Source organism: Triturus cristatus, chromosome 10 (assembly GCF_964204655.1).
Source record: "Triturus cristatus chromosome 10, aTriCri1.1, whole genome shotgun sequence".
NCBI lineage: Eukaryota > Metazoa > Chordata > Amphibia > Caudata > Salamandridae > Triturus > Triturus cristatus.
In genome coordinates this window covers 965,635,441-965,663,439 of record NC_140593.1, presented here as the reverse complement: position 1 = coordinate 965,663,439, position 27,999 = coordinate 965,635,441, and the positions used below count along the sequence as shown (strand labels likewise).

At 44.4% G+C, this 27,999-nt stretch overlaps 1 protein-coding gene across 2 annotated transcripts in view; it reads left to right on the top strand.

Moving 5' to 3' along the window:
- The window catches only part of LOC146796336 (solute carrier family 22 member 13-like), a 492,717-nt gene that overhangs the window by 288,563 nt on the left and 176,155 nt on the right, over positions 1–27,999 (top strand). For both annotated transcript variants that reach the window (XM_085628861.1, XM_085628860.1), the window contains exons 2-3: positions 10,964–11,067; positions 19,044–19,198. In XM_085628861.1, coding sequence (XP_085484987.1) covers positions 10,964–11,067; positions 19,044–19,198 — 259 coding nt within the window. The remainder of the gene's footprint in view (positions 1–10,963; positions 11,068–19,043; positions 19,199–27,999) is intronic.

The following is a 27,999-nucleotide window of genomic DNA, read 5'->3' as shown; positions in this document are numbered from 1 at the left end:
CGTTCAATATGCATACATTTCGGTGGCTGTGGCCCGGGAAATATGGCCTATATTCCCACAGGAACCACGCACCACAACACTCCTACAGATGATAACCACCCTGGCAGGAGGTCGTAGGCTAGTCTTGCTAACACTGAGGGAGGATCTCCCCAACGGGCCCCTCCCAATACACATGAAATGGGACAACGCAATGGACGAACCCCTAACTGAAAAGGAGTGGGAGAAAGTCCATGAAGGGGTCAAACAGGTAAGCTCTAACGCAAGGTTTAAGCTTATACAATACAATATAAAATATCAGGCATATTTAACCCTGCGAGTACTACTTAAAATATACTTGGAATGCACAAATCACTGTCCTAGATGCAGATATCAAGATGCTCATTTTATACATATGGTGTGGGACTATCCTGAATTAACACAATACAGGGGGAAAGTAATAGACAGCCTTCATACAGTTACGATGTGGAAAATATCATCCACTATACAAGTGGTGATTCTGGGGCTCCTCCCCATGCAAAAGAACTAAAACTTAGCAGAAAATGTGTGCATCTGGGCGTTGTCTTAGCAAAAAGGAGCATAGCATTTTGATGGTTGAGCTCAGATCCTCCTACAGTCGAGAGATGGATTATAGACGTTAATGAATGGGCCACAGCAAAGATGACTCACAGGAAAAAAGTCAGACGAGATGATAAGCTAGAAGAATACGTGAGGGCCTGGTACCTCATGACAACAGAGATACTCAAGCAAGGAGATCCTTGGACAGGGAGGTAGAACTGACAGAGTCAGAGCAGGAAGAGATAGAAGCAGTGGTAGTGCCCAGAGTATCTCCAACAACCAGGAGTAACTAGAGAGATAAGGTACAAACATAAGAAAGACCTCTGTGCAAAGGATGTGGCATAGCACAAACTTATGGGGGGAGGGGGGATAAGTTAAATGTTGTTGTTATACAAGGTTGGAAAATGATATATGTACAATTCGTATTCTAAGCATCGCAGAGGAGGCCCTGAGGACGTGAAAGTGTGATATCTGAAATATATATTTCTGCAGTGTGGAGAGAAGGATTGTGGAAGTTGATATGACATGCATGTATGAAAATGTACTGTTCTTACGCAAAATGCCAATATATATATATTTTTTAAGTTTATCACAAACATCTTAAGTATGTAGCCTCTTTATTCATAAGCCTCCATTCCCATAGGGATCAAACAAAGTTTAACTTTCTAATGTTAAAAGTTTCATTATGTAAACAATCAACTAGGCTAATGACGAGAATTATCAACTAGCAAATATACAGTTTAGTAATGCATTTCATTAACACAACAAGAATTAGTGTTTTAAAATATACAACTGTAAATAGTACTTTTAGCTATCACAATAAGAATTTAGTACTTTGTTAAACTGGAACATTCTGCAGTTATGATGAATATTTCTAAGCATGTCACATTAGGGTAGGTCTCAAAATTCCATTATGCACATTTCAGCATTTTCGCGTTCACTTTTAGTTAAAAGAAAACTTGCAATTAAGCATTTCTGTTGGCCATACGAATAACTATATCTGCCTAGTGCATTTTACACATTTAAAACTGCGTCATTTTTTTCTAAAAACCATTTACATTAATCATTGCACATATAACTGTTATTCAAAATAATTTGAATCGAATTGGCCCTAATAAAAAGGCATGGTATTCCCAGGAACTTAGACTGCTTAAGCAATCCTGTAAACGTTTGGAAAGGAAATGGAGGAAGGGTTTTTCTGAGGCGAGTAAGACCAAGTATAAAGAGTCACTTAAGCTCTATAAAAATGAAATAAAGAACGCGCAAGCCTCCTATTATCACCGAAAAATTGCCTCTGCATCCAATTCCCCTAGGGAAATCTTTAAAATCATGAATTCCCTGCTCACCCTTCCATCTCCTCTCATTGCCCCGGGGGACGCTCAAAAGCGGTGTGAGGAAATAGCTGATCTTTTTCGAATAAAGATTGATAACATCTACTCTACTTTTCCTCAGACATCTGCGACGATAAGTACCCCATTGCCTATCGGTCAGGTCATGCTGGAAGACTTCTCCCCGCTGACTCTGCCGGATTTACAGATGTTTTTGCGAGAACTTAAATCTGGGTCCCCAGCTGACCCTGCTCCTCCATCTATTCTTAATTTGGCTTGGGAGACTGTTTCCCCAGTCATTCTGCAGGTAGTGAATTCCTCGCTTAGAACTGGGCAGGTGCCGTTGCTCTGGAAGCAGGCCAGAGTTAAAGCCCTTCTTAAAAAACCACATTTAGATCCTGAAGACTGGGCAAATTATCGTCCCATTTCTTTGCTGCCGGGGATCGGTAAGATAGCTGAAAAATATGCCAACTCAATACTTGCAGGTTTCCTGGAGGAGAATAATCGCCTCCACCCCACTCAGACAGGTTTTAGGCGTCATCAGGGCACGGAGACGGCCTTGCTTGCCAATGGAGGCTGTGCTGCGATCATTTTATTGGATCTCAGCGCAGCCTTCGACACGGTGAATCATCAAATTATGATCCAGAGGCTTGGGGAGATAGGAGTAGCGGGGACTGCCCTTAAGTGGTTGCAGTCCTTTTTGGTTGATCGGTCATTCGTGGTTTTTGAGGAGGACGCTCTCTCCAGTCAGATTCCTCTGCGCTGTGGGGTTCCCCAGGGCTCCTCTCTTAGCCCTACCATGTTTAATATCTACATGAGGCCCCTCGCGGAGGTGGTAGCCCCGTGGGGAATCCACACGGTTATGTACGCCGACGACACCCAGTTGGTCGTCTCTCTCAGTCATCAAGATAGAGGTAAGTCTACTTTTACTGCCTGTCTGGAGAAGGTCTCTCAGTGGATGGAGTTATCCTTCCTTAAACTGAATGGGACCAAGACGGAAATTCTGATCTTAGGCCATGCTCCTCCTGCCAACTTGGACGCAATGTGGCCTAGCTGTCTTGGCCCCCCCCCGGCCCCCAAGATTCAGATCAAAAGTCTGGGTGTATGGTTTGACTGCAACCTAAATTTTACAGCCCAGGCGCGGAAAGTGGCGGCCACTTGCTATGGCCTCCTTAGGTCATTGAGGAAGATTCTTCCCCTTCTCCCGTTCGAGGCGAGGCGGCTACTGGTCCAAGCTTTGGTTCTTTCACGGCTGGACTACGCAAATGCAATCTATCTGGGAGCGCCTTTAAAAACTATACAGATTCTTCAGACCGTTCAAAATTGTGCAGCCTGCCTCCTAATGAATGTCCCTAAACGCAGCTCGGCTAGGTTAGCCATTAGGCAGTTGCACTGGCTCCCAGTTCTAGAGAGAATTAGGTTCAAGGCCATGTGTATTGTCCACAAGTCACTTGGAGGCGCCGGTCCCCCTTTGATTGAGCCCATGGTACAGCTATATTGGACTGATAGAACTCTTAGATCCAGTAACAAACGACATCTTGTGGTCCCTCTTATTAAACGGTCAAGGATGGGGGGGCGCCGGTTTCCTTTCCATGCTGCAATGTTGTGGAACCAGCTCCCACACATCTGGAGCAGGACTATCTTGGTTTTAGGAGGCAGCTGAAGACTTTTCTCTTCCCGTAAGTAGTAGTTAGTGAGAAGAGGTCACAGGAAGCGCTGGGATGCCCTCGGGTAGCCATGCGCTATATAAGTATGTATTCATTCATTCATTCAATTAGCTTCTTCAATGGCGGGGGCATTATTGCTCAGTACTCCAAATGGTAATTTTATGTTCTTTAATGCCTGGATTTATTGATCTTTAATGTCAAGGCACTTTAATACACATTACTACTTGCTGTGAGCGTCAACTCTTCTTACTGCTTGGTGACACTGATATTCATTACAGCATGGGGCCATTAATGCTCATCGATGCTCATCAAGTCCTGGGGCATTTCAGGCATATTAATACATTTGACAATTACTATTCCATACAAGCCTGGGGCAGTAATTTTTAATACTGTCATGGGTCTTTCGAGTCTCTTACTGACTGGCCAATAATGGCAAGGCCATATTGGCTAATAAATGCATGGTGCAGTTTAGCTCCTTCCTACCAGGTGAAATATATTGTTATTAATGCCTTGGTGTATTTTTGCTGCATGATTCGGATTTGAAACCTCAAAAAACAACTTAATTTACTGTAAAAATGTAATGTTAAGGTTTAGCTATGGTAAACAGGTAACACCTTATCTTCCACCCTCATTATGAAAAAGGCAGTAAACATATAGTAATAAGAGACTGAGGGGTATATTCACATGAACGTGTGATAACTACCGCAAGAGTAGCTTAACGCAACTCTCAACATCGCAGCCTATTGCGGGAAAATTACGCCGTGCCAACCAAGTATTCACAACGCAGCGGTAGCATGCGATAGTCATCAGATAACGCGTCAAATGTCAGCGTTAAAATCAACGCCACGACGCAAAAATGGAAAACGCAAATGCAAAAAATCATGCAATGAGGCCAATCGCGGTACAAAAATTTGCGAAAACCAACCACAGGCCTGCAAATCTCACGCGGTTGGTGGGAAAATGCACTATAAAAGAAAGAAAAAAACCACCAAAACCAATTCAAACTGCGTAGCACCATGGATGCACCCAGACCGAGTGCAGAGGACAAGCCGAACTCCACAAGACCCTCGAAGGACTAGCATGGAACCCCGTGTTCGGGGAAGGGCAAGGAGAAGAGGAAGACTGGGTTCAGTTCACCGGAAGAGCAGGTCATCGTCACGGAGGTGATAGAACACCATCAACAACTGTTCGGAACCTCCACTGGCAACCCAAATGGAAATATGGCAGGCCATCGTCACCAACGTCAATGCAGTCGGAGTGTCGAGGAGGTCAATGGAGGAGGTCAAGATGTGCTGGCATGATGTGAAAAGGCAGACCAAACTGAAACTCGCCGCCAACAGGAAGGGAGCAACGGCGCCTGGAGGTGGGAGTCCTGTGACACAGGAGGAGCTGGATGAGCTGGAGGAAATGTTGGCCACAGTCAGCAGTGTGGAGACGGTGGCAGGATTTGGGGGCCTGGACACAGCCCGGTACGACCTGACCCAACAGCAACAGGGTGAGTACACATGCACAATTATGAGTTGCACTCTGCACACCCACAATGATCGTGGAACATGTCCCTGATAGCCTTGGCACACTGCAGCACACATAGAAACACCAAGTAGGCCCCCTTCCACAATGTGCACAAAGGGGCACCCCTCCCTATCACCAATATCACAACCTACCCTTGCACATGTGCTGAATCCAGCAAAGCAGCAGCTCAGTGAGCCACAGTGACTATGCAAGTGACACTGCATGCCCAATAGCATGGCAGCAGCCAAAAAACATGACATGGCCCTCGAATCGACATGGAGGTGGCCCAGTGCGGATCACATCCGTAAAGGAGCAGGTCACACTCTGACATATCCATATGCACCCACAACCCATGCCGTACAATACACGCAGCAGACGAACAATGCACCAGGCCACAAAATTAGTCCGAGAGCACATATGACCCAAGTCAAAAACAATTCAGCCCCCGAAAAGCACACAATTCAAAGGCACCCCGCCTCAAAGGGAGAAGGGTACACAAAATCAGAGCTGCAGGGGCAACTCCCCCACAATGCAGCACACACACATTGCAATCACAGAACATCAGCAATGACGGCAATGTAGTACAAAGTGCAACACCAACACCACAGGACTAAGCCCACAACAGGTTCCGCTCGTGCGTATAAACTGTCCACTCACATCTGGCATTGACTGACACTGTGTAATGATAATGTACGGGTACTACCACACATTTGTCATGAAGTCGAAAAACACACTGACTGCCATCAAATAGCCAGCTTTACCAAAACAGTCACAATGTACATTGGCATGCAGTCTGAATGTAAACATCTGCAAATCTTCAACATACATGTGAAACTCTGTTAACCTGCATCTCTCCTTTACATTGCAGAGGGACAAGCAACACTTCCTGCAGAGCACACCACACTTCTCATCATTGATGATGAAGAGGATAACCTGCACATATGTCAAAACACCCTCCAACGGATAATGGACAGCCTCCCACCCCATCCCCAGGAGCAGGGCATGCTAGCGGCCTCGAGGTTACCCCACCACATGCACAGACCACACAGCAGGAAACACACACCACCACGGCTGTCTCCCAGGACCCCCCGACCAATACATGGAATTCCAACAGTGTGTGTGGGGTTGCCAGGTGGAGTTGGCTGAACGGCTACGGGTGGGTTTCAAGCTCGTGGCAGCCAAACTCGATGCCATACGTGGGTGTCTGAGTCCCATCAGGGACCACGTACAGTCTCTATCGGACACCCCCTGTACGCACCATGCTCCACCACAGACCTTGGTTGACCTTGCTGGGGCCATTAATCGGATACAAGAACTGTCTGGTCAGACTGGCACCAGCGATGACAGCACAGAGTTGGCACAGATGCGGAGGTCAATGGAGACCATGGAGCAGATGCAGGCTGGAAGTATGGCTGCCACGGCTGGACACCAGCGAGTAGAAGCTGGGAACTTCAATGCCCTGCAGTTCATCATCTTGCCATTGCTGCCACTGAGCCATTCCCAGATATCTGCAGCGGGAACATCGACACAGAGCTCAGACCCCTGATGTGTATGTGGCACACAGTGATGCAGCCCATCACCTTCTCAGTTTGATGTGTCAGTGGCACACAGTGATGCAGCCATTACCCTGCCACACACACCGGACACAGAACCCGTATCAGGGGAGTAAGATGGGGATGGTAATTACTGTGTGAGGAAGGAGGCAGTAGCATCCATCACCGCTATCTGGCCTGTCCCTGCCTGGTTCTGACCTACACATCATGCCCTGGTACAATACCTCCCACTGACCCACAGAACGCTCTGCGACATTCACCCGGATCCCGACACGGACTGCTATATATTCACTACTGGACAATTACACAGCAGTTCTGCTACGGACTGCATTCCCCCTCTTCCAAATCACTTTTTAATCCCCAAAGGACTTCCATGTAATGTGGACTTGGATGGCCATGTACAGCTCCAGCTCCGTCAATCACCTGAATGTGAATAAAACATTATAAATCACACAGATGTGTCATGACTATGTTCACTCACGTATGGAAGTATGGCTGGATGTGGGGACAATGATTGCACATGAAGGTACACCCTGGTAACTGACATCTATGCGCATGTGTATTCCTGAGACACATGGCCAATTGGATGACTGTGAAGGTGAGTACTAGCTGTGTCCCCATTGCACATCAACAACAATCTCACAACCCCCCAACGTAGGCACACGTACATGTATTGAATAGGGCTGTGTGTAGGAATGACCAAATCGGTAGCAGGCCAAAAGTGGAGTCCTACATCACATGTGACAACCGAACTTCACGTCGCATACCTACCCATAGACATCTGTGTGGACACGTCCTGTTACAATTCATTACATTGCTCCACATGGTCTGAGTTTGGACACCATACTCACATTGCTGAAGTCACGTAAGTGCACAGGTCGGCCAGCAACTATCCCAAAACAATGTCTGTCTCACAGAGGTGGAGCTTGCAAAAGGGAGCCACCCCTATTGTACATGCATCAGTCAGTTTCTCCCTGTGTAGGGACAATGCTCATTGTGGCACACGAGTGGACAATCTAATCAACACTCATCACAGTTAGACACCAGTGGAGTTGCATTGACTTTATTGGCATGTGCGTGTCAGTACGGACCAGGCAAAGGCCACAACAGGCAGGAACATGCTTAAGACACTTACACGCAGCATGGGAACATGTTGAGGTTCAGAAAATGGTGAGGCAAAAATGGACAACAATCATCACAGATGGCAACGGTCTCAGCCCACCTAGCCGTGCTGGATGAGTCACGTGTTGTTTGGGATCTGCCAATTGCCCCATGTGAGGGGGCACGACTCACTGCCTATGTGGTCCGTATAGTGCTCTGCCACCGGAGTGCGACGACTGTCTGCTCTGCTGACAGTGATCAGGTGAAAGGGTCCGACAGGTTCACATGTCGAACTACATTGCCATGTGTGTACTCTCCCCCCAGCAGTGTGTCCGAATTGGTAACGTTGCCAAACGACGCTGTGTTGCTCTGACCATGGCCCTGCATCACCTTGCACAGGTGTGTGTACACACGCGTAGTTCCACACACATGCATCCAGAGTCCTGACGAAGGCAGACATGTCCTCTGTTGTGGTGGGATATGTGAGCATTCCCCACGATGTAACAAGTTGTTGGGACCTGTGCTGTGGGTGACAATCCGATGTGGCTGCAGGAACGTAGTTACTCGTCCATGAATGCCCGTGCAGCTTCATGTGCGATGTGTTCCAATAGTACGTCGTTGTCGTGTTCAAGGAACACCAGGGTGAGCCAATCCATTAACTGGTTCAGGCAGGTGTGCTCAGCCCACGCCTTTTCACCAATCCGAAACACAGCCCAATAGGGGAGCGCCTCGATGTGGTCACTGCACACAAGGAATTGTGCAATCTCCCATGCACAACTGCTAATACATACGCAGTATGTCAAGGCATCCCATGCACAGCTGTCTCAGTTACACTCCTGATCCAACAAGGGGCGCAGACACAAGTCATAGTCTAATTCATCTACGGTTGTGTTGGATAGGCAGACATCCATGGGACACTCAAATGTGCATGTTCAGCAGTGGAACCATGGCTGGACGCAGGTGACGTAGGCAAGGCGGAAGCTCAGCCGGTAACTGATCCACAGCACTGCCAGTGCACCCAGTAAATGCAGCATACGTGCACTGTTCTGTTCTACGTGACGGGGGTTGTGCATGTGCCCGGGATGGCCTGCCATTGCGTTCGTGCGTCTGGTGGAACCGGAACTCTTCTGAACTGCAGCAGTTGTGTGGAGGATATGCCACAGCTCTGAGCAATGATTCGAATGTGTGTGCAACGTTGGGGAGAATGGGTTGCTGTTTCCTTGAGTGTCAAGGGCATCCCATGCGTAGGTACCTCAGGCAGGGGCTTCTGTGTGTGGGGTGTGGATAAGTTGGATAATTCATTTGCACAATGCGTGGTGTGGGAGTCGTCCCCATCTGCCATGGCATCTCTCTCAGGGTGTTCCAGCCGCGTTCAGGCCCAAGGTCAGAGGTGCAGGTGTCCTCCCGCCTTCTGCATTGGAACAAAGGAGCTTTCATCCCTAATGTTTGTCTGACTACTACTTGAGTTTTCGGAATGTGATGTGGCTTTGGCCCTGAGGTTGAGACAAGGCCTTGGGCTCATGGTGTACCGATGGCGATACACACACACATGTTGGCATGTGGAACCAGGAGCCCGAGAGGCCTTGCGCTGCTTGTGCAATCTCACTCCGTCTCTCTTCCTCGCTCTCTCCCTCCCTCTCTCCCTCTCTCTCCTTTGTTGGGCGCATGGCACACCTTCTTCTCTTGGATTTTGTCTTTCAGGCTATGTCCTACAGATTGTCCAGTGAGGACCCGCTGTTTGAATGGTGTTTTGTGTTGGTGATTGCATTGCTGTATGACTGAGTCTCCATTTTCTGGCCACGCATGTATGTTGATTTTCCAGCTTGTGCGACATCAGGCAAAATATTTTGTTTTGGGATTCGTAGGTTTGTTGTGCAGTTTCTTTCTCCGGGGTTGGGGGGGGCACGGGAGGGGGTTGCGGGCCTGGGTGTGGTGTCGGTCGGTGTTGTGGCCTTCTTGCATGGGCAGTTGCTCGGGGGCATCTGTTGATCTTCATGTGTGGCTATGGGCTGTGCTCCCTTGTCTGGTGCAGGTTGTGGTCCGACTTTGCACCAGGTGAGAGCAGGTGTTAATTTCCTGGTGCTAACGTGCCTTATCGCATGTTTTATGTTTTTATCGCAGATCTGGCTGGTCGTTGGGAATGTTGCAGAGTGATGTTGCTTCTGCTTTTTGCTCGGGAACGCCTACTCTGCATCTCATTAGCGATAGTTGCTGGGGTTATTCGTGGCGATGTTTGTTGCGGATGCTAACGCCGGAAAAGTGGTGCTGTAGGCTGTTTGCACCGGCTTGTGAATGGGGCGGTAAATTTATCACGACTTTGGCTGCGCTAAAATGCCATTAAATCGGAGATAGCTACTTGAGAATATGGCCCTGAGTGAGTGGGTTGCTGAGTGTGTGAGACGTTCAAAGATTCAGTTAGTAATTTGATGCACTGAGAAATAAAGGTTTGTAATCTAATGAACACATTTGTCAGTATAGTTAATATAATATCATCCCAATAAAGCATTGTGTCCCACATATCGATAAGCAGATTTATGGTAACTATGATTAGACACATGTAGATTTAATAACCATAATGCAAGATCCAAATACTTTGGAGATACATATTGTCAAGGTATATTTTTGTGGTGTTAAGTATATTAAACTTAAACTAACCTACATATTTTTACCTTTAGGTTATCTCGGTGGAAAATATTTTGGCAGTTGATATTTCCGCTATATTTTTAGGACACTAGTTCGTCCACCATATTCTTGTAGTTTAGACTAATTTTCATGGAAACATTTTTGAGAAGAAAGAGTTGAAAAGCTAGTTAGAGGAGTCATTTTCTTATTACAGATAATTTGTGAGGTCACATCTAGACTGTAAAAAGAAATTTAGAGGCCGGCTTTTATATGGTGATTGCAGAATTCCATGTTTTAGAAATGATTACATGAGAGGAGTGTTAACTCTTACGCATTGATTTTAGAAAATATAATTTATGCATAGTTTTTTTTATATGGAGCAATATTGAAAAGTTATGACTTTTTGGATAACTTGTGATTTTTAATATGGTGTTCTTATTGTTTTAAAATTGTGAAATAATTTAAATGACATCATACCTGTGAATTATAGCCTATAAATCACGGGTTTTTACATCATATCCATACATTAAATGGTTTATATACAGGTATTCAACCTTAAGCATCAGTTATATGAGATGATTTGAGGTGAGTTATATTTACAATTATTTTCTCCTATTCTCTTTAGTTTGACCTGGTATGTGACAAAAAGGAACTGAATGACATCTCGCAATCCATTTTCATGCTGGGACTTCTTCTTGGTGCCTTGATATTTGGTCCATTAAGTGACAGGTATGAAAAACAAAAATACACTTATAGTGTGCGGCTAAGATAAAAGTTTTATAATGGAGGCTGGAACTTAGTACCTAAAATTGAGTGTTGGGGACTAGGTAGCCAATCAGAATATGAAGGGGCAGATTTACAAGCCCCATGCGCCACCAGTCCGTCACTTTTCGTGACATACTGGTGCCTCAGGAGCCTCCTCCATATTTACAAGGACAAGAAAAGCCACTCTGCATGACTTTTCCTCTCCTTGTAAAAAAAGCCCCTTCACACGCGGCACTTTGCGTTGAAGGGGCGTTGGAACACCCATGGAACAATACACATCTTCAGATTTATGAGAAATCGTAAATCTGGAGATGCGTCTGAATGTTACGCCACCCTGGAGGTGCAACGAGGAGAAATGTTTTCATTCATGTTTTAATTTCTCCTCGTTTTTTCCTCTTTCAAAGCGTGCTGTATTCTACAGCACGTATTGAAAGGGGAAAATGCCTGTAGTAATTGTTTTTGTGCAGGAAGGTGCCCCTTCTCGCACAGAACAATCTCTCCACGACGCAGGTATCCTTGCACCGTAGTGCAAGAGTGCCTGCGCCAGTGCATGGCTGCAGTTTGTGCGCCAGTGCAGGGGGAAGCACAGAGATGTGACATATTCTTGTAAATATGTCGCATCCCTGTGCTTCGGAAGTGCCGCAGGGTGGCGCAGCCAAAGGGCTTGCGGTGCCACGCTGTGGCACTTCCTTGTAGATCTGCCCCTCAGTTTGCAGGCTATAACTACCCAAGGCGTGTTCTGGGAGAATTCAGCAAATGCCAGTTCCCAGTTCCTCAGGCATACTATTGGGCTTGGACCCGGCTAAGCCACTCTGCTGCTTTACCTTAGGCCTTAGAGGTGAAAGGTGCCCGGAAAGAGGCTTTCTTATTCCACCGTGCTCCTCTGGCTTTTTTTTGCGGATTCCTCGGCTGACTGAAAAGTTGCTCTCTAATGCCGGCTCTGAATCTTGCTCTGCTGAGGAAGAAAGCACACCTGATCAGCCACAGTTCTTTCTAAAAGAATGTACGCTTCATAAAAACCTTGGCACAGCTTTTCAAAGATTTTGCGAGGGATTCGTGCACTTTTTTTGACGTAGGGCTGACGAAAAATATATTATGGTGTTTACAAAGCAACTCAAAGGCTGTTTTGGGTTGCTTTGTTAAAAAAAAAAGAAAAAGAAAAAAAGAACTCAAGGCAGCACACTGCGCTGCCGGCCATTACATTGTCTTACTTGGCATCCTATGGGTGGCGCTTGGGCGTTCCCGTGCATCCACCCATGGATTTTGATGCACACCCATATTTACAAATTACTGTAGACATGGGGTTGTGCCAAAATAATGTGCCTGCCTGAGGCTGGCGTTACGAGGAGAAATATCTTAATTTCTCCTTGTTATCTCATCTTTTCATGTGTGTGGCATTCTGCAGCATACCTGCAAAGATGAAAAAGCCTTGAATGATAGTATGCAGAAATATACCCATATCTAAACTATTTTGACCACAACTCAGACACCCTTTGTTAGAAATGGTAATATTGGTTGACTGGGGTGTACGCCTTGGTCAAGCAGCGACCACAGTCCTAGTCAGGGTAAGGTAGAAGCAAACCCCAAATTAACCTGTGCTCACCCTCTGGTAGCTTGGCCAAGAGCAGTAAGGCTTAACTTAGAAGTAGTTTGTAAAGTCTTTGTGCAACACTTTAAACTGAAAATATCACACAAAATGATTCCACACCAGTTTAGAAATATAGCTCTGGTTTTAATAAATAAAAAAAGACCAAAATGACAAAAATCCAGTACTGGCGATATTGTTTTTTAAAGGTTATAGTGAAAAATAGCGCCAAAAAGCACAAAGCTCTATTAGGGATATCTGGTCAGGCAGGAACGGGACAAAGTCACAAATTGAAGCAGACCGCGATAGAGAGCGGGCCGTCTACAGGGACCCTGTTAGGCCTGCTGAGCAGAGTACCTTAAATCCTGGTTGGTGAGCTTTGCGTGCATCCACGTTGAAGATGCATCGCGCAGCCGAGGCAATGCATTGGTTCTGAGATGGGTGAGGCTGCTGTTCGAGCTCATGTTGCGTTGATGTTGAGGATCCCTTTGATGGGACTTGCGATGTGAAGTCTAGGTGATGTGTCAGTTCTGATGAGCAGTGAAGCTGCAATGCAGAGGTTCAGTGTCATCGTTGAGGCTGCTGTCGATGAGGGATGCGAGGAGATGTGCCTTGGAAAGCATCGTACAGTGTCGGTCCCAAAGAGGATGCACCAGTCCCAAGATGCGGGTTGCAGTGGCGATGCAAGTCTTTTGTGACGGGCCCAAACCATGCAGCAGCGGTGATGCAGCAGTTCTGGGATGGGCCACTCAGCCAGGAGATGCATCAGTTCTGGTTGGGGATGCATAGCTCAGCGGAGAAGATGCATCAATTCTGCTGGTAAGCACCTTAGGCCCACTTCCAAGGGTCCAGAACTGGGTTGGCACCGCTTGGCGTGGTAGACTCGCAGATGGCAGCGTCCAGGTGCTGATGCAAGGTTGGAAATCTGTTAAGTCGCTGACAGCAAAACCAGGTCAGAAAAATGGAAGGAGGCAGGCAAAAAGCTGGAGGAAGACCACCCTAAGGCTGTCAGGTCTAATACCCTTTGACTTCTAAAAACTCACTAGTTGCAGACTCATTTGAGCAAGGGCTTCATTCTAGGACTTTTTCATGTGTTCAGATCTCAGTCTCTTCTTAACTAGGTTTGCACTCTACAAGTACCAAAACATATATGCATAAAACTAGATAGAGGCGTAGTTGTTTCTTGTCTAGAAAGCTAATATTTGCTGTGAGTCTGACTGAGCACAAAAGTTCATAGTTTGTCTGTGGCTCAGGTACAGTTATATGAGTAGTGCTAGTGTTGAATTTTTAGGATATTTTCTGATCCTAACCCGCTAGATGTCCCTTGGCCCTCAGACAATTACAAGTAGACTGATTTACCAGTTTGAGTGGGAAACCACACAAGTTATGGCCCATAAGCCTCTCTCAATTAACCTGAGGGGAATACCAATTAGGAAAGTAAAACCCGCCTGAGACCATCAGGTATTTGATCCAAAGCCCACAAATACAGTCCTCACAGTTTCAAACACTTTATTAAAGCCTCATTGTAGCGTAGAGTATGTGTAAAACTATTGCTGATATGGGACTGATTTTATCGATCATGAAAGAACAAAACATAAAAATTCTGAAAGCAAGCACCCATTACATAGTAATGGATCCCTTTTTAATATATTTCTCACTAATAAGCGTTTTAGCAGTAAATGTCTGCCACTCTATGAGGGTTCAGAATTTGTTTGTTGTCACATAATTGAACTTTTTTTTCAAACATATTTTTATTAGCATTTAATTTAATATCTGACAAATACATCAGCTCATAACATTACATGGGGTACAATTGCAGTATCCAGGTATAGCTTGGCCGCCATTTCCAACGTTTAGCATAGCGCTTATCCTACAACAGCCTGATGTGTGGCATAACCTCAGGAATTAGCGTCTGTGGCCATTCTTGTATAATCATTGCAGCCCAGAACATTTGCCTATTATATATGCAATTTGTAATTTATGTTTATATGCAACCTGGTATGAGAAAGGAGGCATCTAGGGAAAATGACCCAGAATATAACTCAGAGAAAAAATAACTATTAACTATTATTCTATGCAGGGTGGTGCAGTAACACAGGAGTCAATCAGGGGAAGAGAAAAAGGCCCAGGGGGGACATCGGGCAAGGGGGGGCACATGTCAGCTCCAATACACCTTAGCCCTCCAACCAGTTGTTGGGTGAGTCTACCCAAGGTGCAGGCATGTCAAGGAGGTGGTTCAGCAGGGAGGCAGCACTCACTCTATTCATAGGACTGCTGCGTACTTAATTCCTTTTTTTGGTATTATGTTGTTTCCCACACACATCATTATCCCTATTAGTGTCTCAGGTTATCTGATTTTGGTCTCCATCTGAGTGATAGATGTTTCCACCGCATCCAACCCCACTATGATATCTCTCAGGGTGTTCCGAATTCTCAAGAATCTCTCTCCAGGGTTATGCCATGGGATGTCGTCACAGTCCCTGCGTGTCCTCTGTGGTCAAGGCCCTTTGCTCTGCCCCCGCCCAGTGGGTTACGTCCCACTTCTAGTCTTCAATTGTGGGACCACAAGCAGAATTTCAATTTAATGCCATCCTCCTCCTAGCCAGCAGTAAGGCTAGGTCCAGAAATGTTGTTCCCACTTTACGCTTGGGTGGTCAGGGGAACAGTCCCAGCAGACAGGTTCCAATCGTGGGTTCAAGGGTGGGCCCTACTGCTGCACTTGCCATCTTCAAGACTTCCTCCCAAAACCTGTTTAATATAGCACAATCCCAGGTCATCTGGATGAAGATATCATCGCTATAGTTACACCTCTGGCAGTTACGTATCTCGCTACCGTAGGCAACACAGAGCCTGTGGGGTGTCATATATGTCATATGGGCATAGTTGAATTGTGTATATTTCATCCTGGTGTTGCAAGACTGTAGCACTGCGTGTGTCGTGGGTTCCTCTCGTCCGTTACTCCACAACACCCTGAATGTTCGGGTCAAGGGCACGTACTGCAGGAACTGCCATGACTGAAGCCCGAAGCTCTCAAACAGATCCTCCAATGGGGCTAGGATGGATTGCTGATAGCAGTCCCCCACTGTCTCCAGTCCAACCTCTATCCAAGCTGATAGTTGTTATGGGGTGAATATCAGATGGGATTGCTGTGTGGGAAGCCTATCAGGGGCAGGGCTGGGTGGACAGGAAAGTCCCCGCCTTTTTAGCCATGCAGTGTTTCCAACACTGCAGAGCAGTGTTCTGTTTCAGTGATTGATGAGGGATTACCACCGTTGGGTTGAGAATTCTGGCTAGCAATAGTGACGGGTGGTCACCAGAGTCTGTCAAGTCTGTCTCTTCCGGGCCTATGCCTTCCAAACATTGTGCCAGCAACTGGAATTGAGAAGCCACCATCCGTCATGGGACGTTGCAACGTCGCCATGGACACCCTCCGACACCCCTTTTCCCATATAAGATCTTGCAATTAGACATCTATTTGCTTGAACCACCCAGCAGGCACTATGGTCGGAAGATTAATAAAGAAATACAGTAGACGTGGCAACATGACAATCTTAGATAGGGAAATTCGGGCCATAATTGGAAGATGCAAGGAGCAACAGAATCGAACAGATGATCCAAGGGATCTTTGCACTCTTCCCAGGTTCCCTTCTCTCAAATCCTCTAGTGAATGGAAGATGTGTATCCCTAAGTATTTAAAGGTGGAGAGGGCCCAATTAAGATCCAGGGGAAGGTCTATGGGGTGGGGAAGGTTCAAGCCATGGGCAACAAGTAAGTCTTATTTTTATTTACCTTTAAGCCTGACACATGTTCAAATCTACTCAGGAGGACAAGTGTCACTGTAGAGCCTTGCACAGCATCGCTAAAATAGATCAGCAGGTCGTCAGCATAAATTGAGATGATATGGACATGTCCCCCAACTGTCAGGCCCACACCTTCGCCTCCCTGATGAAACAGCATCGCCAGAGTTTCGATCGCCAAGGCAAACAAGAAGGGTGACAGTGGCCATCCCTGTCGGGTGCCATTAAAAACTCGATATTGCGTGGAGACCATTTTCCTGTCTTGACACTGGCCATGGGATGTTCATAAACTACCTTCACCCATTTCACCCAATCATCTCCCAGCCCCATGTTTCTCATGGTTTCGGACAGGAAATCCCACAGTACAGTGTCGAAGGCATTCTCCAAGTATATTAACAGGAGGGCCGCCTGGGGGAAAAGCCTCACTCCAGGATGATAGAGCAATGAATACAGTCTGTGTAGGTTAAAGGAGGTAGTCCGGGTTGGGATAAAGCCATTCTGGTCTGGGTGGATTAACGTACATGTGTGGTAGTAAACGGAGCACCAGTATCATGCTAAGGATTTTGAAATCCATAGAAAATGGAGAGAGGTCAGAAATCTGTATTGTGGGCCCCCTTAGAGGTCCTATTGGGAAGCGGGATCACCAATGCGTCTCTGGTAGACGTAGGGAGCTACCCAAGCCACAAAAATTCTGTATATAGGGTCTCCAGGTGGGGAACCAGTTTCGTCAGATATCACCAGAAATTCAAAATAAGCATTTCAGAGTCCCAATGATATTCGTCACATGAACGTATATGGGATTGATATGAACAATGGAATATCCATGACCTATGCATATTAAAATATCTAACTTTGCACCTTGGGAGTCAAATCATTTTTTGACACATAAGTGTGTGCATTACTGTTAAACCCATTTCCTTGTGGACCTTTGCTGTGCTCAGGGGGATGTCCCCTACATAGGTGACGCTTGCCTATCGATTCACTTTACACCCCTTGACCAGAGGGTGATACCCCATAAAACACGCTACAACCTGACGATTGGTACAATTTATGGTGTGCGCAATCCTACTCCGACTTTTTTCATGCATAGAGGACCCAGACGTGGAGGATGGGAGTTAAGCTGGTCTAATCTTGGGGCGAGATCAGCCATAAACAGGTTAAATAGGTGTGGAGCTAAGACACAGCCTTGCTATAGACCTACCCCTGTCTGAATTTCCCTTGACAGTCTAATGCCATCAGCTATTTCAACTCAAATCCACATGCCTGTATACAACTGTATTATAGCTCGTAGTATTCTTTCAGGAAGTCCCCATGCCTTTAGTTTACTTCACAGCAATTTCCTGTCTACTCGGTCAAAAGCTGCTTTGAAATCTAAAAAGGATAGTTGTAATTTCCTCCGCAAGCGCTTGCACTTATCCCCTAACAGAGCAAGTGCTAAGATGTTTTTGGTTGTGCCAAACCCTTTGCAAAACTCTGTGTGGCTGAGTGGATCCAACTTGTTTTTATTTGACCATTTTACCAGTTTGTCCAGGATTAATGTTGCATTTAATTTGGCTTCGGAGTCAATGAGTGCTATTAGCCTGTAGTTTGTCAGGTCCGACCTATCACTACCCCTATTATAGCGGGTTTATTATTGATCCTCTCAAACCCCTGGGAAGTGTGTCTGATGTTCCCACCTCTTTGTATAGCTCCAACAGCAGAATTCCACAGTACTCCAGATCACTCTTGAAGATGGCCTGATGGGATGCCATTTGGTCCAGGGGCCTGTCCCTTCGTCCCTTCATCCTTAGATTATTACTTTGTATACCTTCTCCACTGTATGGTATACAGTCAGTTTTCCCTGTTTGTTTTGGGGCATTGTATGAGAATAGGTAACTTCTGGTTGATTACTTTTGCAAGTAATCTAAAATTGCATTTCAACTCGCTTTGTGAGCACCTTGCCCTTTACTCTATTTATAGACTGCTATTTTATAGCCCCTATAGGAGGTCAAGTGAGACAACTGGAGTCCCAATATTTGTCCCTACTGTCACTAATGTATAAATATATATAGGAATGTGCCAGGCGTACAACAAAAATTCAAATGAGTACTGAAGTTTTACTATGAGTATGTGTGGTTTACTCTTGTGGTACACATGTGTTTACTCCTCGAGTAAGCTAGTAGTACTACAAGTTAGCTCATCCCTCCTGACAGCTCACACAAGTAGAGACAACGCTGATGCTTAACTTGGCAATGACACTATGCATTCAAGAACTGCCTTTTTAATAGATATTGACAGTACATTGTAGCTTCATAGTCCGTGTCACTGTAATCACACTCAGATAGGACCGCTCTTTAGTGAGCAGTTTAAAGATTTAACCACACTGCCCTGAGTAAGCAGTATTACGTTTCAAAGATGGCAGTTTTTTTTTAAACTACCTGAAACCTCTTTGAAGACATTTAATTGTCCAACAAACATCTTAATTGTCAATTCCAGAACTAATAGAAATGTTTTGTTACTTTTGATTGTTTTTTTAGTACTCCTATTGCAACCACATGCATTTTTATCTTTGTTTCTAGGATTGGCCGTCGCCCCGTCATAATGATTTCTGTGCTGTTGGAGCTGGCTTTTGGTGTGGGAACAGCCTTTGTCCAGGATTTCTACATTTACACTGCACTAAGATGTGTAGTGGGCATCGGCATATCAGGATTTTTGATCAATAACCTTGTTTTAGGTAAAGTAGGAAGTTCTTGTTGTTTCCGAATATACTGTACATTTGTTTCCTTCTTAAGGGTTTTTTGCCAAGTGAACATAGTAGAGTTATTGGCTTTTACTTCTTTTTCCTTTAATCGTATTGCCTTAAAACATTTATCAGGGATATCAGGTTACACTGAGTAAATCAGTTCAGAACAATGTTTATTACCTTAGAACATCTAAACACTAGGGGGCGACTGGAGTGTTAATAGCTCCCGGGGCACGTCCTCCCAAACTGTAATTAAATACAAGAAGTAGGCAGGATATAACAAAAAAAATCTGAAGATATCTAATGCAAGTCCTACAAAACATTGCAGATGATCTGCATGCTCATGTTTATAGGACAAAAGTCCGCACCCAACCAGAGGTGGCATGCTTCATCATAGGGCCCCTCTCAACACTGAAAGAGACAAAAAAAAGTTCCTAGCTATTGTGAAGGAAATTTTCAATTCCATTAAGGAAGCAAAGGTGAGGATTATATTTAGCTTTCTTTATTATTTTTATAGCAGCCCAAAAAAATGCAACTACCATCAATCTAGTTTCTATGACATGTTAACACGTGACATCAACAACCAATAACAGTGTCCATGGGAGCATAAAGTGGCATTCGTTCAGCCAATCATCCTCTTTCTTTGTATGGAGGATAGCCATACATTCTCCTTGCTTGTCTTCTTTGCTTGTTAAGTACTTTCTTTTTCTCAGTGAAAACAAAACATCAATTAGACTTCTTAACCTTGTACCTGCCCAAGAGGTCCACAGTATCCTAAAATGCAACTTTATGTATGTTAACACAATTCTTTATGTAGTACCATTACAATACTTGTTAGTTTGTAAAAGCTATCCGAAAATGTGTATATTTATACCCAATGTATTTTCCAAAACACTAAAATCCCTGGGTGGGCCTTCTCAAACAGACTTTGGGTCATAATCCTCTCCTGTGTGTTCTTAATAGAATTGAAACTTTCCTTCATGATAGCCAGGAAGTGTTTTAATCTATGTCAGAATCAGATGCTCTGATTATGCGTTTTTAAAGCTTACTTACCTTCAACATAGCTAACAGTGCCACTGGTTTGAAATAGAACGTTTTGAAGGTGGAGTTAACTGTTTTTAATATATCATCCAATCTGATCCCTAGAAGGAAGGTCTTAGACAACATGGCTCTTCTGGCTCAATGAACGCTAAACAATGAAACATCAACATCTGCTTCCTGCACACCTACCTAACCCATCTATCCATGGGGGTGAAGGGACTGCCTTATGGGGTTCTGTGACAGAAATCAGCAATTGATTGACCCTTCTGGATCAGAGTTCATGTGAAACACTCTAATACTCATCCAGACATCCTACTACACACACTTTTGGATTGGAAGGACTCTGTGGTATAGGGCCCCCAGAATTATCATCTGTATAGACAATGATAGTAGTCCCATCACTCTGGAGAGAGTCCCTATGGAAATCAGTTCTGCATCTATCACCTTCCTCACTGACTTCTTGATCATGTTGATCTTGGTAAGGGGCTATCTTCGGGTCTAGTTCGCGCTATGTAAAACAAGTAACAAAAAAAGGGGCAGTTCCAAGGTTGCCCTCTGAAATTATATAGTGAAACCTAGAAGTTCCATTCTTTGCTGCAGTTCTAAATATGACCTGCTCTGATTGATCATAAATCCCAGATCCCACAAAAGAGATATGGTAAACTCAGCTTGATTCAGCAGTGATTGCCTGTCCTGTGCAAAGAGAACCATATACACAAGCATACCAAAAGTGGATTTAGGAGTTTCAAGAAATACTATGGGGTGGAAGAGAGTTTGAAAAGAAATACCTTGAACTCCCATATCTGCTCCCACAAGAGAAACTAGAGAAAAAGTCCTTGAAGTGGAAAATGAGGGATCATGAGGTGAGCGTCCTTTATTTCCAGTCGGATGATCCAGTTCCTGCTTTCTGAGAAGATCCCACATGAGAGGGAGTCCTTCCATACTGAAGTGTCTGGAAACTAGCCATCCATTTAATTCCCCCGGTTTATCATGGGCCATACTCCTTTGTCCTTTCTTTTAACTATGAAAATATTGTTTAAAAATCTTCTCAGATGGAGAAAGGATCTTTTAAATGCCCCTTTGCGCTCTATGTTTTGCATTTCCTGGCCTATTATAGAACAGATCTCTTCCAAAAATATAATTTGAGGAGAACTTACCGCTTGTCTCGGGGGTCTCCAAAATTCCATCCGGAACCACTGCATTGTTTGTAGGACCCATGCATCAGGGGGAATCTCCACCCACTTGTACAGATACTCTTTCGTTCTGGCTCCCTGGTCCCTGCTTTACTAGAGAATAACACTTTATTCTTAACTGAGATATTGGCTGTCCCTTTGCTGCCACCTCTTCCAGCATGTCCTCTGTTGACTTTATTTCTTGAAGGGAAGAAGGGCGAGTATACATTTTTATTAAGCCCTGTCTGATTGCTTCGGTGCTTGGTTTCCTCTCGAACTTCGGTTGAAAAATTGCCCGGCCAAATGTCCCCATCTACTCCCATGCCCAGCCCACCCTTAAACACTGGGGATAAAGGGGAAACAACCTTTACAACTCAGTCATTACATCGCACTACCTTTACAACACAGTCATTACAACGCAACATCCTTTACATCGCATTTCATTACAACGCAGCTGTTACATTGCATGTCTCTACAACACATGTCATTACAACACATGTCACTACAACGCAGGCATTACATTGCATGTCATTACAACACATACCATTACAACGCATAGTACCCCTACACTATCCAACACTTACCCTACTGTTGCAGTCACTGGAGTTAGAATAGTAATTTTTACCCCTATACTATCCAACACTTACCCTACTGTTGCACTCACTGGAGTTAGAATAGTAATTTTTCCCCTTCACTATCCAACACTTACCGTACTGTTGCACTCACTGGAGTTAGAATAGTAATTTTTACCCCTACACTATCCAACACTTACCTTAAATGCAATGTAATGGTATGCGTTGTAATGGTATAATGCGATGTAATGGAATGAGTTGTAAATGTAGTTTCTAAAAATGAGTTGTAATGGCATGCGATGTAAATGTTTGCGCTGTAACGTCATACATTCGGGAAAAAGACCCACTTTAGGGAGGATTGTGTCTTATTTAAAGTGGTAAAGGCTTGGACAGATTTGGAAAGGTCCTTTAAGAAGGCATCTCTGAATAAGTTCCCTTTTGCCTTTGGGCCTGACTCCGAAGAGTCCAACTCATCCAGTATGGGGTCTAAATTCAGAAAACTAGATTATCTGTTCTCAGAAGACAGGGCACAGTTGGTGGTGCCCAATATGTATATTGCATGTTGTTGGGCCCAGCCTGAAAGAAACACCAGGTCAATCGCTTTGCCCAAGCACCTGGCCCCCTCTGCCATCTCCATTGTTTTTGTTAGGGGTCCATTTATATCCATTCATTTGTCCTGGCATGAGAACCAAGATCTATCGGTACCCTGCTTGGGGTATTTTATGTTTTTTCCAGGAAGGTAACCAGGAAGGAGTCAAGCTTGGGAGTGGCAGCAACTTTGCCCTAAGGTGGAGGGATACAGGCATTCCACCGTAATCTCATTTGGACCTCCTTGTCCATGGGCTACCTCAGTATACCGGATGTTTGGAAGGTTTACCATCTTAGACTTGAGCTTTTTCCTGTCTCCACTCTCTGAAGGATGTCCCTCCCTCAATCTTTTCCACTCCTTATCTGAGTCTTTTGATGTGGAGGATCTGTGTCCCCTAAGTCTTGAAGAGATCATATGTCAATAATCAGTCTCTTGTCTTGGATGCACAGCTTAGTAGGGCCTGCTCTTTCCTGTGAAAGGTCTACTTAGGATGTCCGTAGGACTTGTCTGTTTTTCAAATGAGCCTGCCAACTTACTTGGCACTTTATAGCTTGGCTCTCTACTCATGACCCCACTTGCACCTGGATAATGTGCCTGTGCAAGATCACGCATGGCCCTTTGGGATGCTGGCACGGATGTCTTGCCATCTCAACAATGCCTTAGACATTGCCATCTCAATAAATTTGGAAACTGCCTTATCGATAATGGAGATGAACTCCAGGTCTGATTCACAAAATTGCCGGCACAAACTTTCTAGGCAGAAGAGCTTTCTCCCAGAGTGGACAGAGCTACTGGATCCCTCATGCCGGTAGGCGCTCAGGCTATGAGCAAAGCTCTTTGCTGTCTGAGCCACACTCAGTTTATGCTAGGCTGTCCCTGTCCCTCCCAAGCCAACCAGCGCCTCCCTTAGCGATCGGAACATGGCGCCAGACACAGGGTTAGAGCGTTTCTCTAGCGTGAAGGAAAATAAAATGTCATCGAAAAAAGGCAGGGTGCACCCCCATGTATAAAATTTAGAATTCAAAAACACATTATATTTTACAAATATATATTAGGATAAAACAGTCACAATTAGCATTAAGTAACTGGGACGAATCACTGCCATAAGCAGTAAAGAGAGAGGAGGAGTGGCTGAAGGAAAGCTTCTATACTACTTTGGGCACTAATATTGGTTGTTGGTGTCACATGTTAACATGTCATACTTATTGGATTTATGGGAACTGCAGTTTTATTCTTGCCTGCTGTGAAAATAGCAAAGAAAGTTAAGCATAATCTGATCCTCCTGTCCTGACACAAAATTAATGTGGGGGTTTAACCCGGAGATCAGGGGAGCTCTTGAGGTGGGAAAATCCTGAGGGTGGAGGGGTAACCAATGTTTCTAGTGTGGGGCTAATGTTGATGAACTGCAGAGGGGGGAAAAGAAATAAAACTACTTACTGGCACAATAGAAAGGATTTTATTGATACCTCAAGTGGGTAGAGTTAAAAAAGAAGGGGGCTATTTTGACCCTTATAGAGAGGTCAAAATGTATTTACAACTTAGAGATATCTGTGTTTTTATAGGCTCCCTTCACCTTTGCCTACATCCAAGAGTTGAGGCATTAATAACCCAAAGATGGAGTTAGGAATGTAATAGTAGCCTATGGGGCAACATTCATTAGTGTAGGGTGTGTATTATGTGCTCTTGTTGTCTCATCATTTTATATTTAACTTCCCTATTAGGTGTCTAGGAGATAGAGCACTTTGACCCACGCTAGGATTTTTTGTTCTTAATACAGTTCCAATCACATCTATTTGAGTGAATATTTCTCATAGGGTGTGGTCCTAAAGAGGGTCATTTCACCTATTAAGGATGATTAATTGGGCAGAAACATGTTGACCGCTCTATATGGGTGAAAATATTCCTCTTCCTTTTGAACTCTACATACTGGCGAGGCCAATAAAATCCTTTTTAGTCTACCAGAAGGTAGTTTCATTGTTTTCCCCTCAAGATAAGCTTTCCATCAAGATAAGCCCACACAGTTAACAGTGAATCTGTTACCCCACAATTCTCAGTAGTTTTCCACCTCAAGAGCGCCTGTTTCTTAAGGCAAGAGGCATCATGAGATTATTTTCTTCTTAGCCTGGGTACTCCTTGTATTCACATATCAAGTTAGCAAAGCAAGCCTTTTAACATTCTTTTAAAGTACTTGAAGCACTAGAGATATAGATGAAGGGGCAAATGTACTATTTTATAAAGAAGAACAGCAACCAAAGTTGCTGGCCTTCGTTCTGTGAAAGGGAGAAAACAGGACAGCACCATATCTACTGAGATACAACACTGCTGCTCTCTTTCCAAATCCTGGAACATTTTGTGGCAACCTAGCGCCATGCACATAACCTTGCACCTTATTACAAAGGTGTCTACGTAGGTCTAGAGTATGTTTTGTACCGGAAGGGTATCTTTCTTTTGTAAAATACTGTGCTTAGACCTACATTATTCCCACTTTGTTTGTTTGCTGTACAGTGAAGCACACATGCAAAGCTAGAAACATTTGGGGAAAAAAAGGTTCTATTCTTTCTGCTTTCCTCAAGAAATCTTAATTTTTGGCACAGATCCCTGTAGGTAGATAGGGCTTCTCATCAAAAACCCTGGGTGGTTTGATAGCAACAACTAGCTCTTCTTGAACCCTTTAGTGGAAGAAAAAGATCTAATAAAAGAATTAAGTAACGAAAGAAACAGAATGTCATGTTCCAACTTTATTGCACTTTTTTTTTTTTTTTTTAATGTGCGACCAGTTATGCTAGCAGAAACTCTCCAATATACTCCAATATACCCCGTGGCCTAAAGTAGCTCAGTGAATAAGTATTCTCCAATAACATCAGTTGTAATTTTGTGATAGCAAATTTGAATCTCAGCAGTATCCACTCAGCCATACAACCTTCTGAGGTTAGAAAACTGAGTACCATTACATTTGGTAATAGTAAGAACTACGTATTATTGTTTCAGTATTTTTCTAAAACAATGGGCATGTTCCAAACAGTGCATTAATCTGATTACCTCATAAATCTATAATTTCCTTGGAATTCTACATGTAGCATCAACTGTGTTAGAGCATATAATTTTGGCCTAGAGGTCACACCTGAATGCTTATTATTCTTCCAACTAATTGCAGACGTGTAGGATACTTTTGTAAGTTGTTATGTCCTGTGATCAAGCCCAGTTGATTTGAGTGAGGATAATTGACTGGGCTGCAGCAGGTTGACATCTGGGCATCCTTTGCAGCCAACTCATGCAGCATAAAGACTGGTTGTTTGTCCTGGACAAATACTCCATCTCAACCTTAGAAACTTTGCACAGGTTAAGGATCTCCAGTGGGGAAAGCAAAGATCTGTTTTTTAGAAGTTCTGTGCGAGGCTGGCTGTCTCTTCAGTAGTCCTGCTAGAGCTTCGAACATCATGCCAAACACCACTAAAGAAAAGTCACCATGGTTGTGTCTTTCTAAAGTAGTCTTGGAGTGCCCTCTGATGAAACTCTTCTAACTCCCCTTGTTAAAAAAAATCTTCTGTTTAAAAAAGTCTCCAAATCTCCACACCAATGTCGTCAAATAAGTTTCCAGCGGGCGAACGAGGCTGGCATTCCCTACAATTTCTATTCTGGTCCACAGTAAAATGTTCATTTCCAAAGGTTCCCCAATATTCTTTGTAGCATCCACTTTCCACAGGGCCGTCTGAACTCCCCTGCCACAGGAGATGTACCAAAGGGGCAAGCTAGAAAATGTCCTGTTTAAGTGGTCCACTGGTTTACTTCTAGTCAATGTTCCAGAAGGTTAACAGTTGCCTCTGCAATAATACCTTCTGCAACCTATGGCTACATGATGGAAGTTCTACAGGGGCAAGCAGGCTTATCTGGCAGGTTTTTGGACCCAAGACCCTTGTTGGATCAGCTTGATGCAATTGCCACTACACGGAGGCAGTATTGAACCTAGAGATTCAAGCTAGAATATGGACATCACCCTCTTCAATAGCTAGGGTGGCAGGTGGTGATTATTCAGTGCAGCAAGAAGTGAGGTTCTCTTGTCTTCATCTTTTCCTGGCATTTTACTCCTGACAGTTGGATACTCAGGGTATTTTAAAGGGTAAAACTACCCAGTAATTGGTGGTGTCCCTCAGCAAATGCAACAATGATAGCTAGATTTCCCCTCTTACATTTCTTTCCAGTGTGATCCTGTTTCATTCGAATTGATACATGTGCTGTCACAAAGCTATGTCACATTCCTCTGCACCACAAAAACAATGTGTTGCTTCCTTTATTGAGCTGTACCTAGCTCTATCAATGTAGTCCTCCAGCCTTGGTGCGCCCAGTTACACCCACTAAGCTTCAATGAAAATATCCACCACTATGTCCCCATCCGCTACAGGTCTCCTGTGTGGCAGAGCTCCAGAGTTTGGTCCCTGCACCACAACCTGAAAAGAGAGGGGTGCAGGAAGGGCTATTCAGAGGCAAATGTAATGTGAAAGAGCAGGGGCTCATCTTTACTTACCACCCTAGATTTGATTCTGCTTGTTGCTGTTTGTGGATGGGCAGAGGTGTGACGTAGGTGTAAAGTAGCAGGCATCCCTTCCAATGTTCCCTCTGTTTTTTCCCTCTGTGTAAGGTCTATGAGCATTGCAGCTAAGGCTATGTGCGCCAAGAAACTGCAGCTGAATACCACTCCAAACATATGTTTACAACAAGGGTGAAAAAGATGCATTTCCACACATACAGCTCCATGTAATAGGGTCTTGAGATAGTTTTGCGATGTAGATACACACGCCATGACATGAATTGTTCACACAGGCATTTACACTACAGGTTTAGAAAATGGCAGTATTTCAAAGGTTGTACTATTATATAATTTTACTGAACATTCTCAACTGGAGCACTGTTTACTGAGTGGGAAAATGCCTGGAGCCAATGCAAGGTAACATATGCACAGGAATGTGCACAATTACATAATCCATTTACAATTTAATTCACAGTTAACTGAGTAATGGCATGATCTCCTTGCTGAGAGGTAGTCTGTGAAATCTGTGAAATGGCGGCAAACAAGTACCATCTCTAGATTTGTGACATGTTTGCTTCCCATGTCAGTCCTTGAACTTTTTCTGGCGCAGATAAACTTTACCAAGGTCAACTTTCCCATTCAAGAGGTAAGACTTTTACCTCATCAGCATATTGAAATGCTTCTCCTTGCTTCTGTTACTCACTTTAGACTTGATATTGTTCATGCGACTGAATCCTCATTCACAACCTTCACCTAACACTTGAAATGTTGTGCAAACATCAACTAGTTGAGAATCCACATTATATTGAGCATCACGTCTTGCAATGTGGCAAAAACCCCACTCTTCACCTGTTCTTCCATCACATACTAATATTCTCTGTATTGTCGAACAA